The sequence below is a fragment of the Chlamydotis macqueenii genome, chromosome 4 (genome assembly GCF_036417535.1).
Source record: "Chlamydotis macqueenii isolate bChlMac1 chromosome 4, bChlMac1.mat, whole genome shotgun sequence".
Classification (NCBI taxonomy): Eukaryota; Metazoa; Chordata; class Aves; order Otidiformes; family Otididae; genus Chlamydotis; species Chlamydotis macqueenii.
In genome coordinates, this window is record NC_141559.1 from 26,669,145 (window position 1) to 26,687,249 (window position 18,105).

At 36.9% G+C, this 18,105-nt stretch overlaps 2 protein-coding genes across 2 annotated transcripts in view; one reads left to right on the forward strand and one right to left on the reverse strand.

Annotated features, from left to right (window-relative positions):
* The window catches only part of AIMP1 (aminoacyl tRNA synthetase complex interacting multifunctional protein 1), a 35,865-nt gene extending 23,509 nt beyond the window's left edge, over positions 1–12,356 (reverse strand). Inside the window, exon 1 of the mRNA XM_086746132.1 lies at positions 12,303–12,356. Within this exon, the coding sequence (XP_086602258.1) occupies positions 12,303–12,304 (2 nt within the window). The 5' untranslated portion in view covers positions 12,305–12,356. The remainder of the gene's footprint in view (positions 1–12,302) is intronic.
* A 274-nt stretch (positions 12,357–12,630) lies between these two features.
* TBCK (TBC1 domain containing kinase) overlaps positions 12,631–18,105 on the forward strand; it is a 108,516-nt gene continuing 103,041 nt past the window's right edge. Inside the window, exon 1 of the mRNA XM_086746128.1 lies at positions 12,631–12,683. The gene's annotated coding sequence lies outside the window, so the exon portion shown is untranslated. The remainder of the gene's footprint in view (positions 12,684–18,105) is intronic.

Sequence of the window (18,105 nt, forward strand, 5' to 3'; positions counted from 1 at the left end):
AAAAAAAAAAGTTACCTGGTTGCTCAGCTAACTGTTTAATCTCAGACCTGTGAGGACATTCTTCTTACCTGCAAGACACTCAGAACTGCTCCAAAACCCACTTGCTCTACTACAGTGCACCTCAGTATTTAAATGAAAGACTCAAGTCCTGCAGTTATTCATTAAGTTACAAATCAACACATAAAAGTTTTTTATTTCTCATCATTCTACTTGCTGATTAAAAGAGCTGTCTATCTTTTCAAAAGATAAAGCATTGCCTCCTGCAGTCTTCTAAATACCTGCAGTACCCTCACAGAAGAAAGTAGGCATTATGGTACTTTGGTTCACAAGAACACGTAATGTGGAAGGGTCCCCAAAGCAGTGAACTCTCTATAATAAAGACAGACTTCACATATAGTACAGATGACCACAAATTTCCGATATGTTTTAGTTTATCAACATTGGCCTAAACCTTAGAATTTATACAGATCAAAAAGTGAATACATCTAGAAGATTATAAAAATATAAACCCTATTGTATTTTACTCTTCAATATTAATATTCTCTGTTTTTAAAAGGCAAGAAAAAGCCAAAACCTCCCTAAAATTAACTACAAGATTTAAAACTTAAACTCTAAAAATTGATTTCGTAATCCATCCATAGCCTGAACATGGAATCAATTACTTCTCAGTATTGGAAAAGCAATCATTCAACCAGAAAAACAGAAATTGCAAGCCAACTGATTCCCAAAACCTAAAATAATTAGCTCTAGGCATTCCTTTTTGCAGTTGTACGTTTAAAAAAAGCTCAGTACTTTTAAGTTCTCAGCTTTTTCTTGTAACGTTTTTTTAATGTCAATACACAACGCAAGATCACTAACTGTACGAGATCTAACCTGCAGGCTACTTAGTAAGACTCATTATCTGCAGATCAACGTGTTCTCCATGTATGCATCAAGTACATCTATGACAGCGATGCACCTTTATTTCAGCATTTTCAATTCAGTAAAGTTTTATGCTGCTCTCTTAGGTGACAGGCATCTTATTTCTTGTTCTTATTCTTTCCCACATGCCTTAATGCAACACAATCAAATGCTGCACATGTTTCAGTTGGTCACCCTGGGCAAGTGCTGAGACAAAAAGTTGTCAGATTTTGTCTCAAATGATGTAAATTCAAACAAAATCATGACAATTGCCTGCTTCTCCTCTCTTACTCTCCCACATGTACACTAACTCCTCCACAATAAGAGGGTAAGCTTTCACAGCTCACCACACAGAACACAGGTTTCCTGAATCTCACATTGTCAAAGTAAGTTTACACAACTAAAAATATGGTTTAAGGCCCCAAACAACCATGTGTAAATGATCAAAATGTAAACACTCACCTAGGTCCTTCTCCACATACAGCAAAGCAGACCTACCAAAATATTTTTGGCAGAACAATGGCAAACACTTGAAAAGCAATGCTAGTAACAGTAAAACATTTTAAAATATTTTTTAAAACCTACAAACCTCATACTGTATTTTTTGACATGATTTTGAGCAATATTGATAAACTGCAGTGTAAAAAGATCAGTGATCCCTCACCAGGTACTAGAAATGTGGCACTATAAAAGATCAAGTTAAATTTTTAAATATTATCCTTGTATTTTGTTAAAGAAAGAATGCTCTTTTTTTAATACAAGCAAAATTGAATTACATCCTAAAATGTAAGGGGGTATTATAAAGTACGGCAATACAGTTTTGCAGACTTAAAATTGCAAAAAGACATAAGAATTCCATCTATTCCTCATTCTCGCCAAACAAGTGATTGCTGTAACTAGGGCTTTAAACAGCTGAACAGTCCGATATTTTTTTGGAGCACATAAATAGAATTTTTAAAGTATTCATAAACTATAAGCTCCTGCATAGTCAGTACTGAACGCAATTTGCCAAGCAGCAAATTATTAGGCAAAGTTGTACATTTCTGCCACATGTTATTTCAACTAACATCTTGTGCACTGAGAGAGTCAGAATAATTGCTTTGCAGATTTCTAAAGAACTAACATGTCTAACACAGTCCATCCAAGAAGCAATGCCAGCCCTATGGAATGATTTGCTAGGTCTGGAGACTGCAGTTCAGCCTTGGCTGCCAGATAAATCAGGCTCAATCTCAGTTGCAGAGAGGTCTTTTAGTAGTCCTAAGAGTCTACCCCTCCCTATTTTAAAGAGTTGTAAATACTAAAAACACATACAATCAAACTTTTTCATATTGAAAAAGACTAACATGAAAGAGATTTTTTTAAAATGTGATGGAACATTGGACTAAAAAAAAGTCCCTTTCATTCGCTGGTACCAATTTTGAGGCAACAGAAGTTACTTAGTAAAGCTTATTTTTAAATATGAAGACAAGTCTGTCTTGAAAGGGAATGATGTACGAAATTCACAAGCAACTCACAGCATTAATGAGACAGGTAAAAAACAAATCTATGAGAAGCAATGAATGAAGCAATAAGACAGGCATATGTCAGAACAAATTAAAGGTAGAAGCATGACTTTTTTTTTTTTTAAGCATTACGACAGCCTCAATTTCAATTAAAATGGATCTCTTGGATCTGTATAGTAGAGATCATTAGAAACTGTCAGAAGTAAAAGTTACATTGGTATTTCATTCAAGTTTGCATTTCAAGATTTAGTAGATGACACAACATATTAATTAACTGCACCATATCTTAACACACTACAGCTACAACATTGAAAGGGTCAAGGTAAGTTAAGAGTACTTGCAATTTCATTCACATCCTGACTGTAAGCTTGTGCTAATTTTGTATTCAGGGAGAAGTTTCTACTAATGCTTGTTTCAGTCCAATTCCGAATTAACTTCGTACTCTTTCCCACCTCTGAGCAGACACTCCAGGGACTAAACAAAGCAGAGACACGACCACAAGGAGTTCTGTCCAGATTAAGACAAAAGTTAAGCAATTTGGATGTGGTTTGTTAATAAAATTTTTGCCACTAGAGTTACCAAAAATTTTCAGTAACAAAGACTGTACACAAATTCATATGTAACTTAGTTTACTAATCTTAGAAGACTGCCCAGTAATTCAATAGACATGGATGGCTCACAACATGGCTCAAGAAAAGCAACTTTTGCACTGCTTGACTTAAGTCTCAACAGGTTACACTCCCACTACATCTGCCAGGTCCCCTGGAAGTTCAGTAGAGATTCATCTGGTTGTGCTTTATAGCACAGCCTGAAATTTAAGTAGCAGCTCATATGCCAAAACAGTTGGCCAGCCTTATGTATTTTTTCAGCAGTGTGTATCTTCTGGATTTCGCTGCATTAATATTTTAATAGTACTATCAGATTCTTATGGTAAATGATCACCATGTGCAGCAGGAATTCTCATATAACTCACAGGATGGAAAAGATGCAACACACTACCTTGTTTCTCTGACATTAAGCACGTATTTCCAAACCCAAAATACATCCATTTCTGTGGAACAAAAAGCTCAAATAAAAAATAGAGATGTTTGGTCTGGGGTTTGTTTTTTTTTTTAATTTATAAAAGCTTAATTTTCTGATCCACAGTGTATCTATCCAGTGGCTATCACTGAACATAAAAAAAAACCCCACACCAAAATAAAAAAAAAAAAGTAGCTGCTACTCATGCCTCAAAGTATCCTCATAAAACTTCCTCAACAGGTGATGGATTTTACAATCACAGACACACACATATGCCTATAAATTCAGATATATAAGCAGACTCGGCTGCATCTGGACATGTCAGCAAGGTCAGCATACGCCACTGGAACACAAAGAATCCGTACTGCAGTTCACCCTCTTGGGTTTTACTGGGGAGTGAAAGCTCTAGTTTATTGTTGTAACTACAGAGTAAACTACCCATAAATCAGACAGCAGAAGAATAAACAGAACTGCACTGAAATCTACCTCTTGATACCAAGTATAACACTGGTTCTTTGGTATTTTATTGATTTTTTGTAACTTTAACATAAAAAAGTGAGCTTTTACACTACCTCCATAATCAAGAACAGGCATAGCAGTCATAAAAAGGTAAAAAAAAGAAAGAAATGTTTACCCTCTTTCCCTAAGACAGGTCTCACTTGAGAACAAAAGTACATTTTAAAAGTATCTCTCAAAATCCAATCTTTTTCTTTTGGGTCTGTCAGAGCAATAAGGACAATAACCCTTGTCAAAAACCCTAGCTGCTAAAAAGACATTTTAAAGATACCTTCTCCTCAGAAACTTGAAGAGTTTGGAAATAAGAATACCATTAAGCAACCTATTTTATCTCAGCAATAGTTTGCAAAATAATGCTATTGGTTAGGTAGTGCACAGAAATGTTGATCCCCCTTTTCAATTTTAATTCATTACTCTCTTAATGTCCAAAACCTGCCTACTAGGTATCTTACATAGTTCCACTGTGGTAGAAAAGAATCTTGAAATTTATTACTTTTACATTAATATCAGCTTTTCTACATGTAAAAGTAGTATCTTGCAGCATAGCTAAGGGAAAATAAGATTTAACCATTTAGTTAAAGCAAGTGCTAAGGTTAAAAATAGCAAATCCACAAAAACATTTAGCAGACATCATGCAGATGTACAGCAAAAGAATCAAGTGTTCTCCAACTACAACCTCATTAACAATTGCTGTTGTTTACTGAGACAGAAACTTTAGGTACTCTTTTATCTCGGCCAAATAAAAGCTTAAGAAAATTAAACCTGACAAGGTGTGTCTTTGTGTGTGCATGTGTCTGTGTGTAATTAATGCAAGAATAATGCCAAACACCTCTTAATGGGGAGCAACAAAGCCACCTTTAAGGGGAAAAGCAGTCTTCGACAAAATTTGAGCCTGCAGTTGCAGTGTCTTATTTACATAGGCAAAACCCTACCCCACACATTCAACAAGTCAGCTTCATTCACCACACAAATAATTGTACTTTACAGTGTTGGATTTAGTCACTTAATACAGGAGGATGATATACTAACTAAAATCTTCTACAAAGATATTAACTTACCCTGTGCAGAGAAAATTATTTATTCAACTGTTGAGTGGAAAAGTATAAATTAACTTTTAAATCTAAAGTAGGCTGACAACAACTAATCCTCAGCAGCCAGAAGCAGTTACATGTCACTTCAAAACCACGTGCCAATACTATCTACCACTGCGTATTTCTGGCATCAGCCTTAAAACACAGGTCTTTCCTCACATACAGAGTGAAGAGACTTGAAATCCCCAGCAAGCATCTCATCTACTTACTACTTGTACCTGGAGATTTTTCTAAGTATTGTAACTACCTACCTTTTGGATCAATGATTTTAACTTGTGTGGTAGAAATACACAGATTATTTTTTCCCTTTTGGAAATAAAAGAAAGGAACCCTGAAGAAAAAAAAGCTTTCAGTAGATTTACACTTCTGCAGATAAAGACCACTACTGTCAGCAGTAAAACAAACCAAGCCACTTCTGAAGCAAAGACTGTACAGCAACAATCATTTCTAAATAAAGTGTACAAAGTAACAATTCAAAGGATACTGAAATCAAAAAGCCAGCTTTCCTTCTACTCAGATATGTACAACCAATGGGTTATATTATTAGGTAGCTATTTCAGATCCTCTACTGCTTGTTAACAAAATAAATTTTTAGAAAACGACATCCTTTGTGTACAAAAAAGCCCACTGCTTTTTTCCTGTACAGCAAATGCTGCTTATATTTAACACAGGTTTTCCATTTTTAAAATGAGAATCATTTAAGTCTTATTAACATAGAACCACTGCTCAGATTTTATACACTTATTTCACACTCTGAAAACTAAACCAGTTTGCCAAGACTCATAAGTCAAATGTAAACCCCATGCAAACAAAAGACACTTTTGACTATTGTAGTTATTCTAGCTGACACACAGAAATGACGTTCCCAAACCAAAGAGGGCGATCTTGAAAAGGTTATATCTAGCCTAATTTGTTTTCTGTATTCTAAACTAGAGGAGAACATCAAGAGTTTTTTGGATTACCTTTTAGCATCCCCTGCAAAACTCTAGTTGTTACAGGATAGCACCCCCACATTCTTCCCTCTGTTAATTCAACATTGCACACATTCATGAATAACTTCTCACAAAAATGTTGAGGCACTGGTACTGAAAAAGAACTAAGTTAGGAACATCATTGTTACTAAATATCTGGTTTTACAAGCACCTGATAACTCAATTTCAAAGTAAGTATGCTCAGTAGTCCTTTGGACACAGTCCAAACAGCAACATAGTTACTGAGTTAATAGTACTTTAGTCTAGGTAAACTTCTGGACCCCATCTTCTATAAATACTTAAGCATTGCTTGAGAGACAGCACATATTGTCTCTTTTAATGGTATCAAAAAAAGTAACCATGCCTGTAGCTATTGCCTCTCAGAATCTCCTTTGTAGTTGTGTGTAGAGAGAAGCATTCAGACGTTCAGAGCTTTTAAAACCCGTAGGATGAAAATTATTTTCCCCTTTTTAATATTAGACCTGTACAGAGCAAACCAAACAAACAAAAGCCCCTATGCATCCATCTTGGACATTGAGAGGGCTGGTGTCAGCTATTAAGACTGACAGTATCTGACAGAAAAATCCTCCAAGCACCTTTCGGGGAAAAGCTGTGTTTCATCTACAGATTCAAGGCTTCTTTTGTTTCCATAGTTTAAGACAAATTGAGCTAAATTATAATTTTGCTGTGTTCTGAATTATTCTATTAAAAATACAATCATTTTAAAACTATTATTTTCAATTAGAATATCTTGGTTTATAATTTTCCAGAAGTGCAAAATTTGCAGGCAAGTTATCAGTAAAATTTAATTACAAGCTATACGTAAAGGAAAAAAAAAAAAAAAAAAAAAAAGATCTAGGCCTAGTTTTTATCATTACCATTACTTTATAGAGGGTCACATGGATTCGAAATTACCCACTGTGATGTAGCAGGGTAATTCAGCCCCTAAGAAAACATTAATTTCCCTGGTGTACAATTCAGTGTCCTACCCTAGTTGGCAACGGTGACTTCCTTAGCGTGTAACTGTTACCAATTACTAGAACACTTCACACAGAAGATTTCAAACCTTACAGCAGAACAGGCAAGAATGTGAACTTATGGCCTTCACTCCAGAGCAGCTGCTACCAAACCAAATGTAGTGCCTCTGGCTCACCATGTGCACGCCACGGGAATAGCAGTCCCTAGCTGCCCCGGCCAACAGAGCTGCTGAAATGATCTGGTCACTTATCTCCAGAGTCTGAAACAAGATGCCACTACAAAGCTGTATATTAAAATGTAATTGAGAAACACTCTGGGATAGAAACCAGATCAAATAGCCATGGATCATTTCTGAGAGAGAGCCCTGAAGTCAGAGACTAATCCTTAAACTATTAATTCATACTCAGTTGAAGTTACACTGGGAAAGCTCCTGATGAGAAGGAAACGGAAATAAAGTCTTCTATAATGGGTAGTTTTATGCCAAAAGATTGCACCAAATGATCTCAATAAGAGATTTGCTAACTCGAGGAATTTTTGATGTTTTATGCATTTCCAGCCGCTTTCAAATGTAAAAAGCATCTCAGAATCTGTCTGCTTTTAGATAATTAGGATATAAGACAACGCACCAGGGAAGCAGTCATGAGAGGAATTCAATTTTCCTCTAATCCAGCACAGAATCTCTGTTAGTTTTTTTTTCCAGCATTCTGAGGAAAGAAGAATGGGTTACTCTATGTGAATTGTGTTTAACGGATGATGGTTAAATATAGTATATATTGCTTTCTAATATAAATGCTAGTTTAAGCTTCCCTCTCTACAGTTTTTTGAAGTCAAGGAACAGTTTCTAGGCTATTAATTTATATAAAATGGAATAAGAACTTAAGTATTGTATATAAAGTTGTGGAGTTTAACAGAAATCGTAAAAACCAGGTCAGCAAAATGTACAGACCTGACCATTAGAAGACTTCATGGCTCAACAAGCGTAAAGGCAACTAACTAATGAATGAATTAACTAACACAACAACATACCACAGACAGGACAGAGCAGAACAACTTCCCACCTGGGAATCTATTCCCTTGCAATGGTCTCTCCTTCCAGTTTAAAGAAAAAACAAAAAACCAAACCAGCTCAAACTTGTCATTTCTCTAGAAAAGAAGTGTGAAGGAGACAGTAGAAGAGGCAAGTCAGGAAAGGCCTGAGTAGCCACATTTTATTATAGGCAAATTGTCTCAACTGCTCAAGAGGCTTCTTCCCAACCAACATTCACATTGCACTCATGCATAATCAAGACGCCCAAGAACTGCCATAGAAATTTGCTTTTGTTCAGATTCTCCTTTTGCGTCTCTCAACTTTTTAAAGACACTTCAAAAAAAAGATCAAAAAGCTTCAAAGAAGTATAGTTGTTTATTCTATAGAAGAAAAGACAGATGGGAGACTTGGTCTTATTCTTCAAATACAATGTAAGTTGGTATGAGAATGGGACTAAACTGTTCAGCAGGTCCACTGCAGACAGGAAAAAGCAAGGTAGATTTAAGTTAGACATTTGGAAAACTTTCAAGTAAGAGTAGAAGACTGAACAGACTGCCAGTGGAGGCTGTGGAATATCCATCACTGGAAGGTTTTAAAAACAGGTTAGGCAAACATCTGTCAGAAGTGATTAAAGTACAACAGATGAGAACAAACTTGAGATAGTTTGCTCCTCTTCTGCTAAGGTTTTTTCATTACACACAGCATTACAAAACCAGTTGTACTTCCCTCTTTCATATCCCTACATTTTATTTAACTTTAAAAAACATGTAGTAAGGCCTACTCTTCTAATTGTGATATTTCTGCATATTCAAGTGCGATTATTTGGGAGAATAAAACATCAGTGATTTGATAACTGCGAAAGCAGGATAAATAAACCACTTGTGAAGTAAAACATCAACGTGTTAATTTTACACTCTGAACAAATTGACCTCTACCATCATAATGCAGACAGCACTATATTTTCTTGTTCTCCAAGAGAAAAGAAAATTGTAAAAACTTTAACTGATGACTTACTGATCTGTGGTCACCAAGCCTAGTCAGTAAAGCATTTTTCAGGTTTTGCTTTAAGGATTTTTTTTTAAAAGGAAAGTGTTCTTTCTCAAGCACCAAAAAAACCTACTCCACAAATAAATAAGTAATTAAATAAAAACAATGAAAACTATTTTGTTCATAAGGCTGCTTCGAGAAATACCCAAATCTTTTTGAAGCCATAATAAATTATGTGTAAAGATGGCTTCCACCACACCAGGGGAAGAAACGAACAAAGTAACATGACATCCATTAAATTATTTATTAAATTATTTATTCTACTTAAGCTTTTTTTTTTGGGGGGGACGAGGGCTGAGAAACCGGTACTCTTCTAACTTGACTCTACTGCTAATCAGTAAATTTAGAGAGAGCAGCAATCTTAGACGTGGTCTGTTGATTCAGAAAGAAAACACACAAATCACTACCACTGATTATTACCTTATATTATCTCCTACTATGTTATAATACAAACTAGTACTGTTCTATAGTATTAAATATGCTGTAAAATAAAAGAATATAAATATTTGGAGGTATTTTTTCTAGAATATTTCTAGAAACTGTTTCTAAAGCTTCATGCCAACTGAAATGATTGTACTGTGTCAATACATTACAAACTAACATAAAACCAAAGTGTTTTACTTTCTGCTTTAGTCCTAGTTTAATAAACATGAACACCTCACGCACCCCACAATCCTCAAAGTGACAAATGACCAGGTCTCTATGGAGATCATGGAAGAAAAACAAAAGATGAAGACATAGTTTGGAAACACTGATTTAATTATTGTGATGATGCGTCACTTAAATTAGGAATTCAGGGTGTCAAGCATATAGCACAAAATTAAATACATATATTTCAATATTCTCTCAATGAGGACTCCTTCCTTTAAAAACGTGACTCTACCAAGGATGTTAAGCAGGCAGCTTTAGAAAGAACAAGAGCAGGAAAAGGGAGGAATGTCACCAATATATCTTGTGTGATGGAGCATTACTCACGTGACAGCTTATAGTTCTCATTTCAGAAAAACAATATTGTGAAACTTCCAGGTCAGCAAAAAGTCAAAGACTCTAGGCAGACTAGGCTCCTTGACTGATTTTCAGAAAGAATTTTAAAACATCATGAATTGACTTAAAGGATTTTGCAAAAGCATAATAAGTCCTAGGGGGCTGCCTGCTTCCCTGCATCATGACTTACAATTAACTTAATTGCTAGTCTTCTTGGATAACATATATAGTTGAAATAACAATAATGTATTAAAGACTTCAGTCAAACACATTTAGGAGAAAAGTCATTACAAAGAACATCTCCTAAATCCAAAGGATTAAGAAATATCCATGAGCTGCTTGGCCCTGCTTTGATTAAGAGGCCCTAGGTTAGCCTTGTTAAATTCAGACTAAGTTAGAGGTATAAGGATGTCAAAGAAACTTCATCATACCTTTCTACATTAAACTTTTATTTTTCAGACTGTTTTCTCACTCACATATGCTTCATCATTAGAAGTACTAAATCTTAAAGGCTCTAAGACAACTCAAGAATCCCATTGCTTCAAAATTGATAGACTGTTTTCAGATTTGCACAATGCCCTTTTTTTTAGACGATACCCTTTTTCGTTCATTCTCTCCAGACTGTCCACCACTTTCAGTCTGGGGAATGAGAAGTTGTTTCCTTCTCTATTTACACATAAAGGTGTAAAAGAAACAAATACACCTATAGCAATACACAGAAAATATACACAGGCTTTATATTTACAACTGCAGAAAGACATTCCAGAGCCCAAACTTGCTGAAAATAGTTTAAGAACCATTTTGACTTAAATCACTCTGCTTTCAACATCCTGCACCTTCAGGATTCAGTGCTGCTAAAACATCAAAGCAAGTCACCAATATATTTCTTAACTTTCTTTAAAGTCAAAATTGATAGACTATATTGTTAATTTGTGACAGTGAGGAGAATATATTATGATGAAGCTACATTGACAAGCAAAGATTCTTGAGACTAGCTAAAAAAAGAACAACTAAAACAAAAAAAAAAACAAAAAGCAAACCAAAAGACCCCACTTTACCAACTATTTGATAAGATTTGTCGAAGCTGTACCTGTTACTCATTTCTATGGCCTTATGCCTTTTCATAACATCCAGTTTTACAAACTCAGTTTTAGGACTTCGGTTTTATTTTATGGATTTTCTGCCTTACTTTCCAACATGTTAGCCAAATAATGTATTATTATTAAAAAAAAAAAAAAAAAAACAACTGGAGAATAATATAGTAACTAAATGACAAGGGCATAAAAAAGGGATACTATATTTAATAACTATTGCCTTGCCTTACTACAGATTCCACATAAGTATCCTGAATCACAAAATAATTTGTGAAAAGCAATGACTGTATTAAAAAATCTAAATATCTGAGTTAAAGAAAACAGAAAGAGCAGCAAATGCAAGGATTATTTATTCTACATCAGTATTTTCTTCATTTTGCCTGCTGCTAAACCCAGCACAAGAACACCTACTGATTACCTCAAGGTATACAGTATTTCATTAAAATTGTCATATGCTGGTTAGCTGTGGACTCATAACATAAACTAACAATCAACAAACCATAAGCTCATCCCCACTATCCAATCCATGCAACCATGTACAGAATACGTGCTGTATGTTAAATCTTGCAAGTATCTCTATTGAGGACAGACCAAATACTTAGTTATACGCTGTTTTTCACTCATGGAAGTCTATGCAAAAGCATAATAACTGTATATACCATGTACCAAAACAGAGAAAGCATCTACTTTCCTATTAGTAACAGACGTTCCTATGCAGAGCTCAGTAGCTACTCCATACCTAGAGCACACATTAGCCCCTGAGATTAAAACACTTATATAAATTAAAAATGAACATAAAGCCGTTTTTTTCTAATTCGAGACGCTCATCCTGCCCCTTCACTGCAGGGGAATTCGCCCCAGCACACAGCGCACATGGAGCCCCATTCCAGCCGCCCCTCAACTGCACCAGCTGCTCAAAGCAAACCTGACAGAGCCCTGCCGGGCTCGGGCCTGCCCACCCCCCACCCCAGAGAGCCCAGCCCGGCCCAGACCGCGGGGGAGCCACGGAGCATCAGACCGCCATGGCGCAGACCCCCCAGCGGCGAGGGACGACCGAACTAAGCCGCCCATGGGCGCGTTGAGAGCACACTAAGAGGGGGGACAAACCCACCCGCTGGGACTGGGACTAGGACTAGGCTAAGCTCCCCCAGGCCCCACCGAGAGGCACTCACATGAACCGAGCCGCCGCCGCCGCCACACACCTCCACCCGCTGAGAGAAAAAGGACCCCCTCTCCGGGCTGCCCAAGCGAGTGCCTAAGCTTTATAAAGAGGTGCCTAGGAAAGCCTCTCTACCCCTGCAAGCATTGTTTTTTAAGGCCAAGGCGCTCAACACGTCGCTCGCAGTGTACTAGCGGAGTATACACGGCGCGGGAGGGGGACAGTTAAACTTTCTTTAAAAAAAAAAAAAAAGGCCCAAACGAAAAGACAGCTCAGGCATCGCTCAGAACACCTCTACGCTAGGGTCCTTTCGCCGTCCGGCGGGGTGAAGTGACGCCACGGAGCGGCGAGCGCTGGCGCGGCGCTCGGGGGCGGGGCGGCGGCGCTCGTACAGGTACCTCCGCCAGCAGCCCCTCCCCTCACCCCCCTTTCTTAGGCCGGCAGCCCCCGCCGAGGGACCCCCCCGCCGCTGGCCGCTGGGTAACGGAGGGGCTGAGGGCGAGGCCGGCCTGGCGGCTGTGGCGGGGACAGGCTGGGGGCGAGGGGCGATCGCTGTCGCGCAGCGCCGTGAGGTACGCGGGGCCGGTTGGAAGGCCAGCGCCGGTTCCCGCCTTTTGGGGCTCGGTTTTGGGCTGCTGGCGGCGGCCGGGGTGCAGTGCCTCAGCGTGGAGGGGAGTCTCTGGCTGGCGTGCTCGTAGAGCCTTGGGGGTTACCAGGGTTGCCCGGGGTTACCAGCATTTCTAGCAGTCATTTAGCAAACTGGCTAAAACTAATTTATCTTTTCCTAGGTTTAGTTCCTGGACAGCTGTGTATAATGCATCAATCAAATGGTGACAAACCCCATCTTTATGGCCATAGGGACACTGGCTAGCAGAACAGGCAGACAGGCTGTAACCAACAGACACTAATAAACAGTTAAAAGAAATAACAGGTTTATTAAATAGAGAGATGTTACTTAAAAAGTCTTTCCTGATCTATCAGAACTAGATTGTATGTTTTCTTCATGCTATCCAAGTGTTGTTATTTTTTCCCAGTAGCTAAGTGTTCCAGCTGCAGATACCAAACCTGAGAAATCTGTAAATCTCACGAACTCTTATGCTTGGCTTTCAAAGCAGCAACATCTTAATCCATGTAGTAACATTGTAAATGCTTCAAACAACACCAGTAACTCTTGTGCAAATACCTTTATGGAATACAGAGGTTTTCACGTATAGATGACAAAATTCTCCCAACGCTGCTGAGATGGAGCATCTTTTAATCTTTGCTGGTGGCTTATATTTCACTTGAGCGAAATGATGCAAGAGTAGGGAAATGAATTATTATTTAGCATTTTCATTAAATAACTCTTCAAATATTTCAGTTATCTGTGCCAAAACTACCATGATACCTGTATTTTTCCCCACAAATTTGTATATTAATTGAAGACTAATTAATGACATTGGAACCTTGTCAAAATCTGCTTCGCATTTTCTGTTTATCTCAAGTAACAGTATTAGAATGAAAATTTTGGCATGCTTGTTTACTCTGTCTCTTGCTGAATTAGTGTAGCTCGAATCTGAAGCAAAGTTTATTTTCTGCACTGTATTTATTAATTTGGACAAATAACAATGTTTAAACAAAAGTTATTTTTTAAAGTATGCCTAATTTGTGTGTGGTCTGTAATTATCTGCCCATGACTCCACAGTTATTCTTTATTTATGCCTCTGCTGGGGAGGGAGAGGGTAAGCGAGAAACTGTGTGGTGACTCAGGCTAAACCATCACAAAGTAGAATACTTCTTCAATGAATGTTAGGGAAGTTAGAAAATTTTGTAAAAGAGGATGTTTTAATGTTATGCTACAGGGGAAAACATTTGATTAAACACAATGCTACTTATATTTAGATTTTTAAGCGATCTTATGAAATCTCTGTAGTACAAGGGGTGTTTGTAGTAGATGATTGCAGATGAAAAAAAAGATTTGAGGTGAACTAAATTTAATCCACAATCCCCCTACCTCCTGCAAAAATTAAGCTGATAAGTTATTTTTTATTATTATTATTATTATGAAGTGAACATATCCCAGCTCATTATCGTGATTGTCCTAACAAACTGTTATGTTTTTTCTGTCCTCCCTTCCATAGGAATCTGAACTCAACTTTTCTTCAGTATCTATTATGCATTTTAATAAACTTTATGAGTAGCTGAGTGATGGTGGACAGTGGGAGGCAAATCACAGTTCTGGTTTTTTTGTGAAGTAGTAACTCTAACTAAAACTGCATTTTTTGTTTCAGTTACTTTATGAAATTAGTAATTACTATAGTTGCAACAGGAATGTTTAAGAGCAGAAGAAAAGGTATTTTGTGAAAGAATTGCTTCTTATGATATGGCCTACTTTGAAAATACCATGACTTAATGAAAAACAGTGTAAGCATAGGATGTTGAGGCCCCCTGCTCTCCTGAAATTGTTCTCGATTGCTTTAAAAATAATTCAATAGGAGTACTGATCATACTTATGTTTTAATTCTGAAAAGTTGCCTTTATTAGGCAAGGGACATTTACACCTGGATACTCGGGAGGTATTTAACTAGCCGCTTCAAGTTACTAGCAGGTATTGGCACACGGCTAGTTGTCTTTATTTCTTCATGTGGACACTTTAGAAACCATAGATGTGTTTCACAGGATTAATTAATTCAGGTTGATCTGTTTGTATGTGCAGTATTTGCTTCTGAGAGTCCAATTTGTATGTTTTGATTTTATTTTTAAGGGCAAAGTTCTTAGTGTCCATTGACTCAATTGCCTTGGCGCTGCTGCAGTGAAAAGGTTGTAAATGATGGCTAGGAAATGCTGCATTCTAAGAAAAAATATTTGTTCTCTGAAAGCAGTAGATGTTCAGAGGAGCAAATAAGTTGCTTGGTAGAAAAGGGGCTACCTTTTGTATTTTGTTTCTTAGTGTCAGGCATGGAAAAGCTATCATATGAAAGATTATCATAATAGTGCTAAGCTGATTATTAAATAGAAGTTTGTAAAGGTCTTCTGTTTGTGGTGGATTTTGCTGAGAATGTTGGTTAGTGTTTTTGAGTACTGTAACTGTTTCTAAGGGAGATTTGGATGGAGGTAGTGCACTAGGGAAAGTCATTCAGAGGTGGGATGTGGAGCAGACCACTTCTAGACTTCTAATCTTTATGCCAGACCTATTTTGCAGATGTGATAGACTGTCATATAAAGAATAAATGGTGCTTTGGAAAAAACAGCTCACTAATTTCAGATGACACTAAGAAGACAAGTCTTTGCTTCCTTATCCATCCTTACTGTTTTGGACTATCAGAATTGAATTTCCAGAATTCAATCCCAAAATTGAATTTGCCTTAACTTTTAAACTTGGTGTCAAGTTTAAAATATCAAACCTGTCTTTTTCTCTTCCTCTTTTTATTTCAAAGTCATAGAGAAGTTTGACAGGATATAATTCATTTCTCCAAATCATAAATGCAATATGTGTCTTTTCTATATAGAAGAGGTGAGTTTGAGGTATAAAGTTGTATGCCTTGGACATGAGGGGGATGTGTAGCACTCCCTGTATTTATAGTTATGCCAGACTTTGATGATTTTAAAAAAAAAAAAACAAAAAAAACAAAGCCAGACACTACCACCCCCTCACCCTTCCCCCCATTGACCCCTTTATGTTGCTGACAGGAAAGATTGTTTGCTTTTCTCATTTCTTCTTTTTGTCTGTGTGCTTCCTAACCAAAGGAAGTGAGTGATACAACTGCTGTTGTCTAGTTGAAAGCATTGCAGGTGGTCTAATTCATCCTTCTGGGCCAAGTGATCTAGAGTACAATAAAAGTTTAATCTCTTAAAATGGTTATTGAATTGATGATATTTAACAACTCTTTTTATTAAAATTCCCTTTTAAATGTTAGCTGACTGCAGATATAATGTATTAGAGAAGTATTATCTAGCAGATTATTCTTCTACTGTAAAAATGAAAACAATTCTTACCTGAGTAAATATATTGTATACTATGTATTTGACTTTTTAGAGACATAGTGCATCTCACTGTTTGGCATAAGTTTACTCTTCCTTCCCTCAACTCTGATCATATTAACTTTTTTTTTCATTTTAGAGCAATTATTACAGGACTGTTGTGCCAAGTGAGATTATAATTCATTCTCTAAATCAAGATTGTTTTCTCTTCATGCATGACCCCATACTTTCTTTCTGAAGCCAGGTAGTTCATTTGGCAGACATGGTATTTTTAGAGAAACACGAGTCTTATTATAAATACACAGTTAAAGCTTTCCAACTGGAACTTGCTGCATGCCAATAAATCTTTGCATTTGCACTCAGTCCAATTTATGTCTTCCCAATGAAATGTTCTAACTCTAAATTGTGCTGTTGGCATCCTAAAATCACTTGCAAAAATATTAAATATTAATGAGATGCGAAAGCATTGTATCTTTACAAATAAGACTTTTAACACAGAAGTACTACTTTAAAAACTCCAATGCACAATGCTTTTCAGATTTATTTTCTTCCTGTTTTTAAGTTTGATTCCTTAATGCTATGTATTCATATTTAATATTATTATGTATATTAGAATTTAAATGTACATATCTCATGTCTATGTTTCTCCAGAGGGGGGAAAAAACCCACAAATGAGAGCAATCTATTTGGTTTGTGTCTTTAATTGGACTGTATTAGTTAAAACAGAAGGTACATTCTGTAATTTCCATTTGTATAGATTTTGTAAATGTGGTTGGTATATAAGGATCTCTGTGCAACCTGCTACAGAGTCATTCTCTCAATTCAGATTCACAAAAGAAAGTCAGTAGGTTTTTACTGGGAATTTTGTGCTGGGAACAAAGTTATTCCTTTAGAGAAAAAATAGCTTTGAGACACTAAGGTATTAAATGTTCTGTTTCTCCTGTGTGACTTTCTGGTGAGAGAATAGCTTTTCCTGAAAGCAGCAGGTTGATGTTGGCTGAAAGAGTACTTAAAAAAATAGCACTTGGCTTCGTTAGTGCGTGCTCTACACAATCTTGTTCTAATTTAGTTTTATTTCATGAAGCCCCTAAGATGATACAAAATTAATACATCTGGTTTGAAAGAATTATGTTAGGTTTATACTTTAAGGTTTTCATATTAGTTCTCTTACGGGCTTCAAATCCTGGTATTTCTTCCTTCTCTTTTCCTGAAGCAACTGCATATCTGTTTCTACTCTTTAGAGTTTATAATTCCTATCCTGTAGCTGACAAGAGAGTTGGATGTGCTTTCCACATCAGTGGACTAATTCTGTTGATTGTATACACAGATGCCTCCAGACTCTGTGCTATAATGTCTGTGGAACTGAAGTGAGCTGAATGGTAGTCTACTGCATAGGCTCATTACTGAAGACTATTTTGTTCTATGGCCTCTTGTCCCATGTTATGTGGAAGTGCCATCATCTACTTCACCATCACAACTTCCAGACCAGAGCTCACTTAAAAGTGTGTCAGCTTGGTCTTTTAATCTCTGTTTCTGTATGTATCCCTATACGCGAGTATGTATGTGCTATGGAATTTAACATGTACAGAGGGATAATACTGCCTCATGACGACTTGTAGCGTTTCGAGTCACCATCTGGGTAATCCAGAAACGAGCTGAGCAGAGGCTTGATTCAGTTTTTGGATTTTGGCACTCGGTGCCTCAGATTAGATTCTTAGTTTGCTAGTAAAAAGGGGTCAGGCAGTTTCATCTGAGCCTAGCTGACTGTAGAAGTGTCTGTTACTTGTGCATGTTTAGATTTCTGTATTTTTGAAATAATGGTTGCCTATGAAAAAGGGCAGAGAAAATGTTTTAGC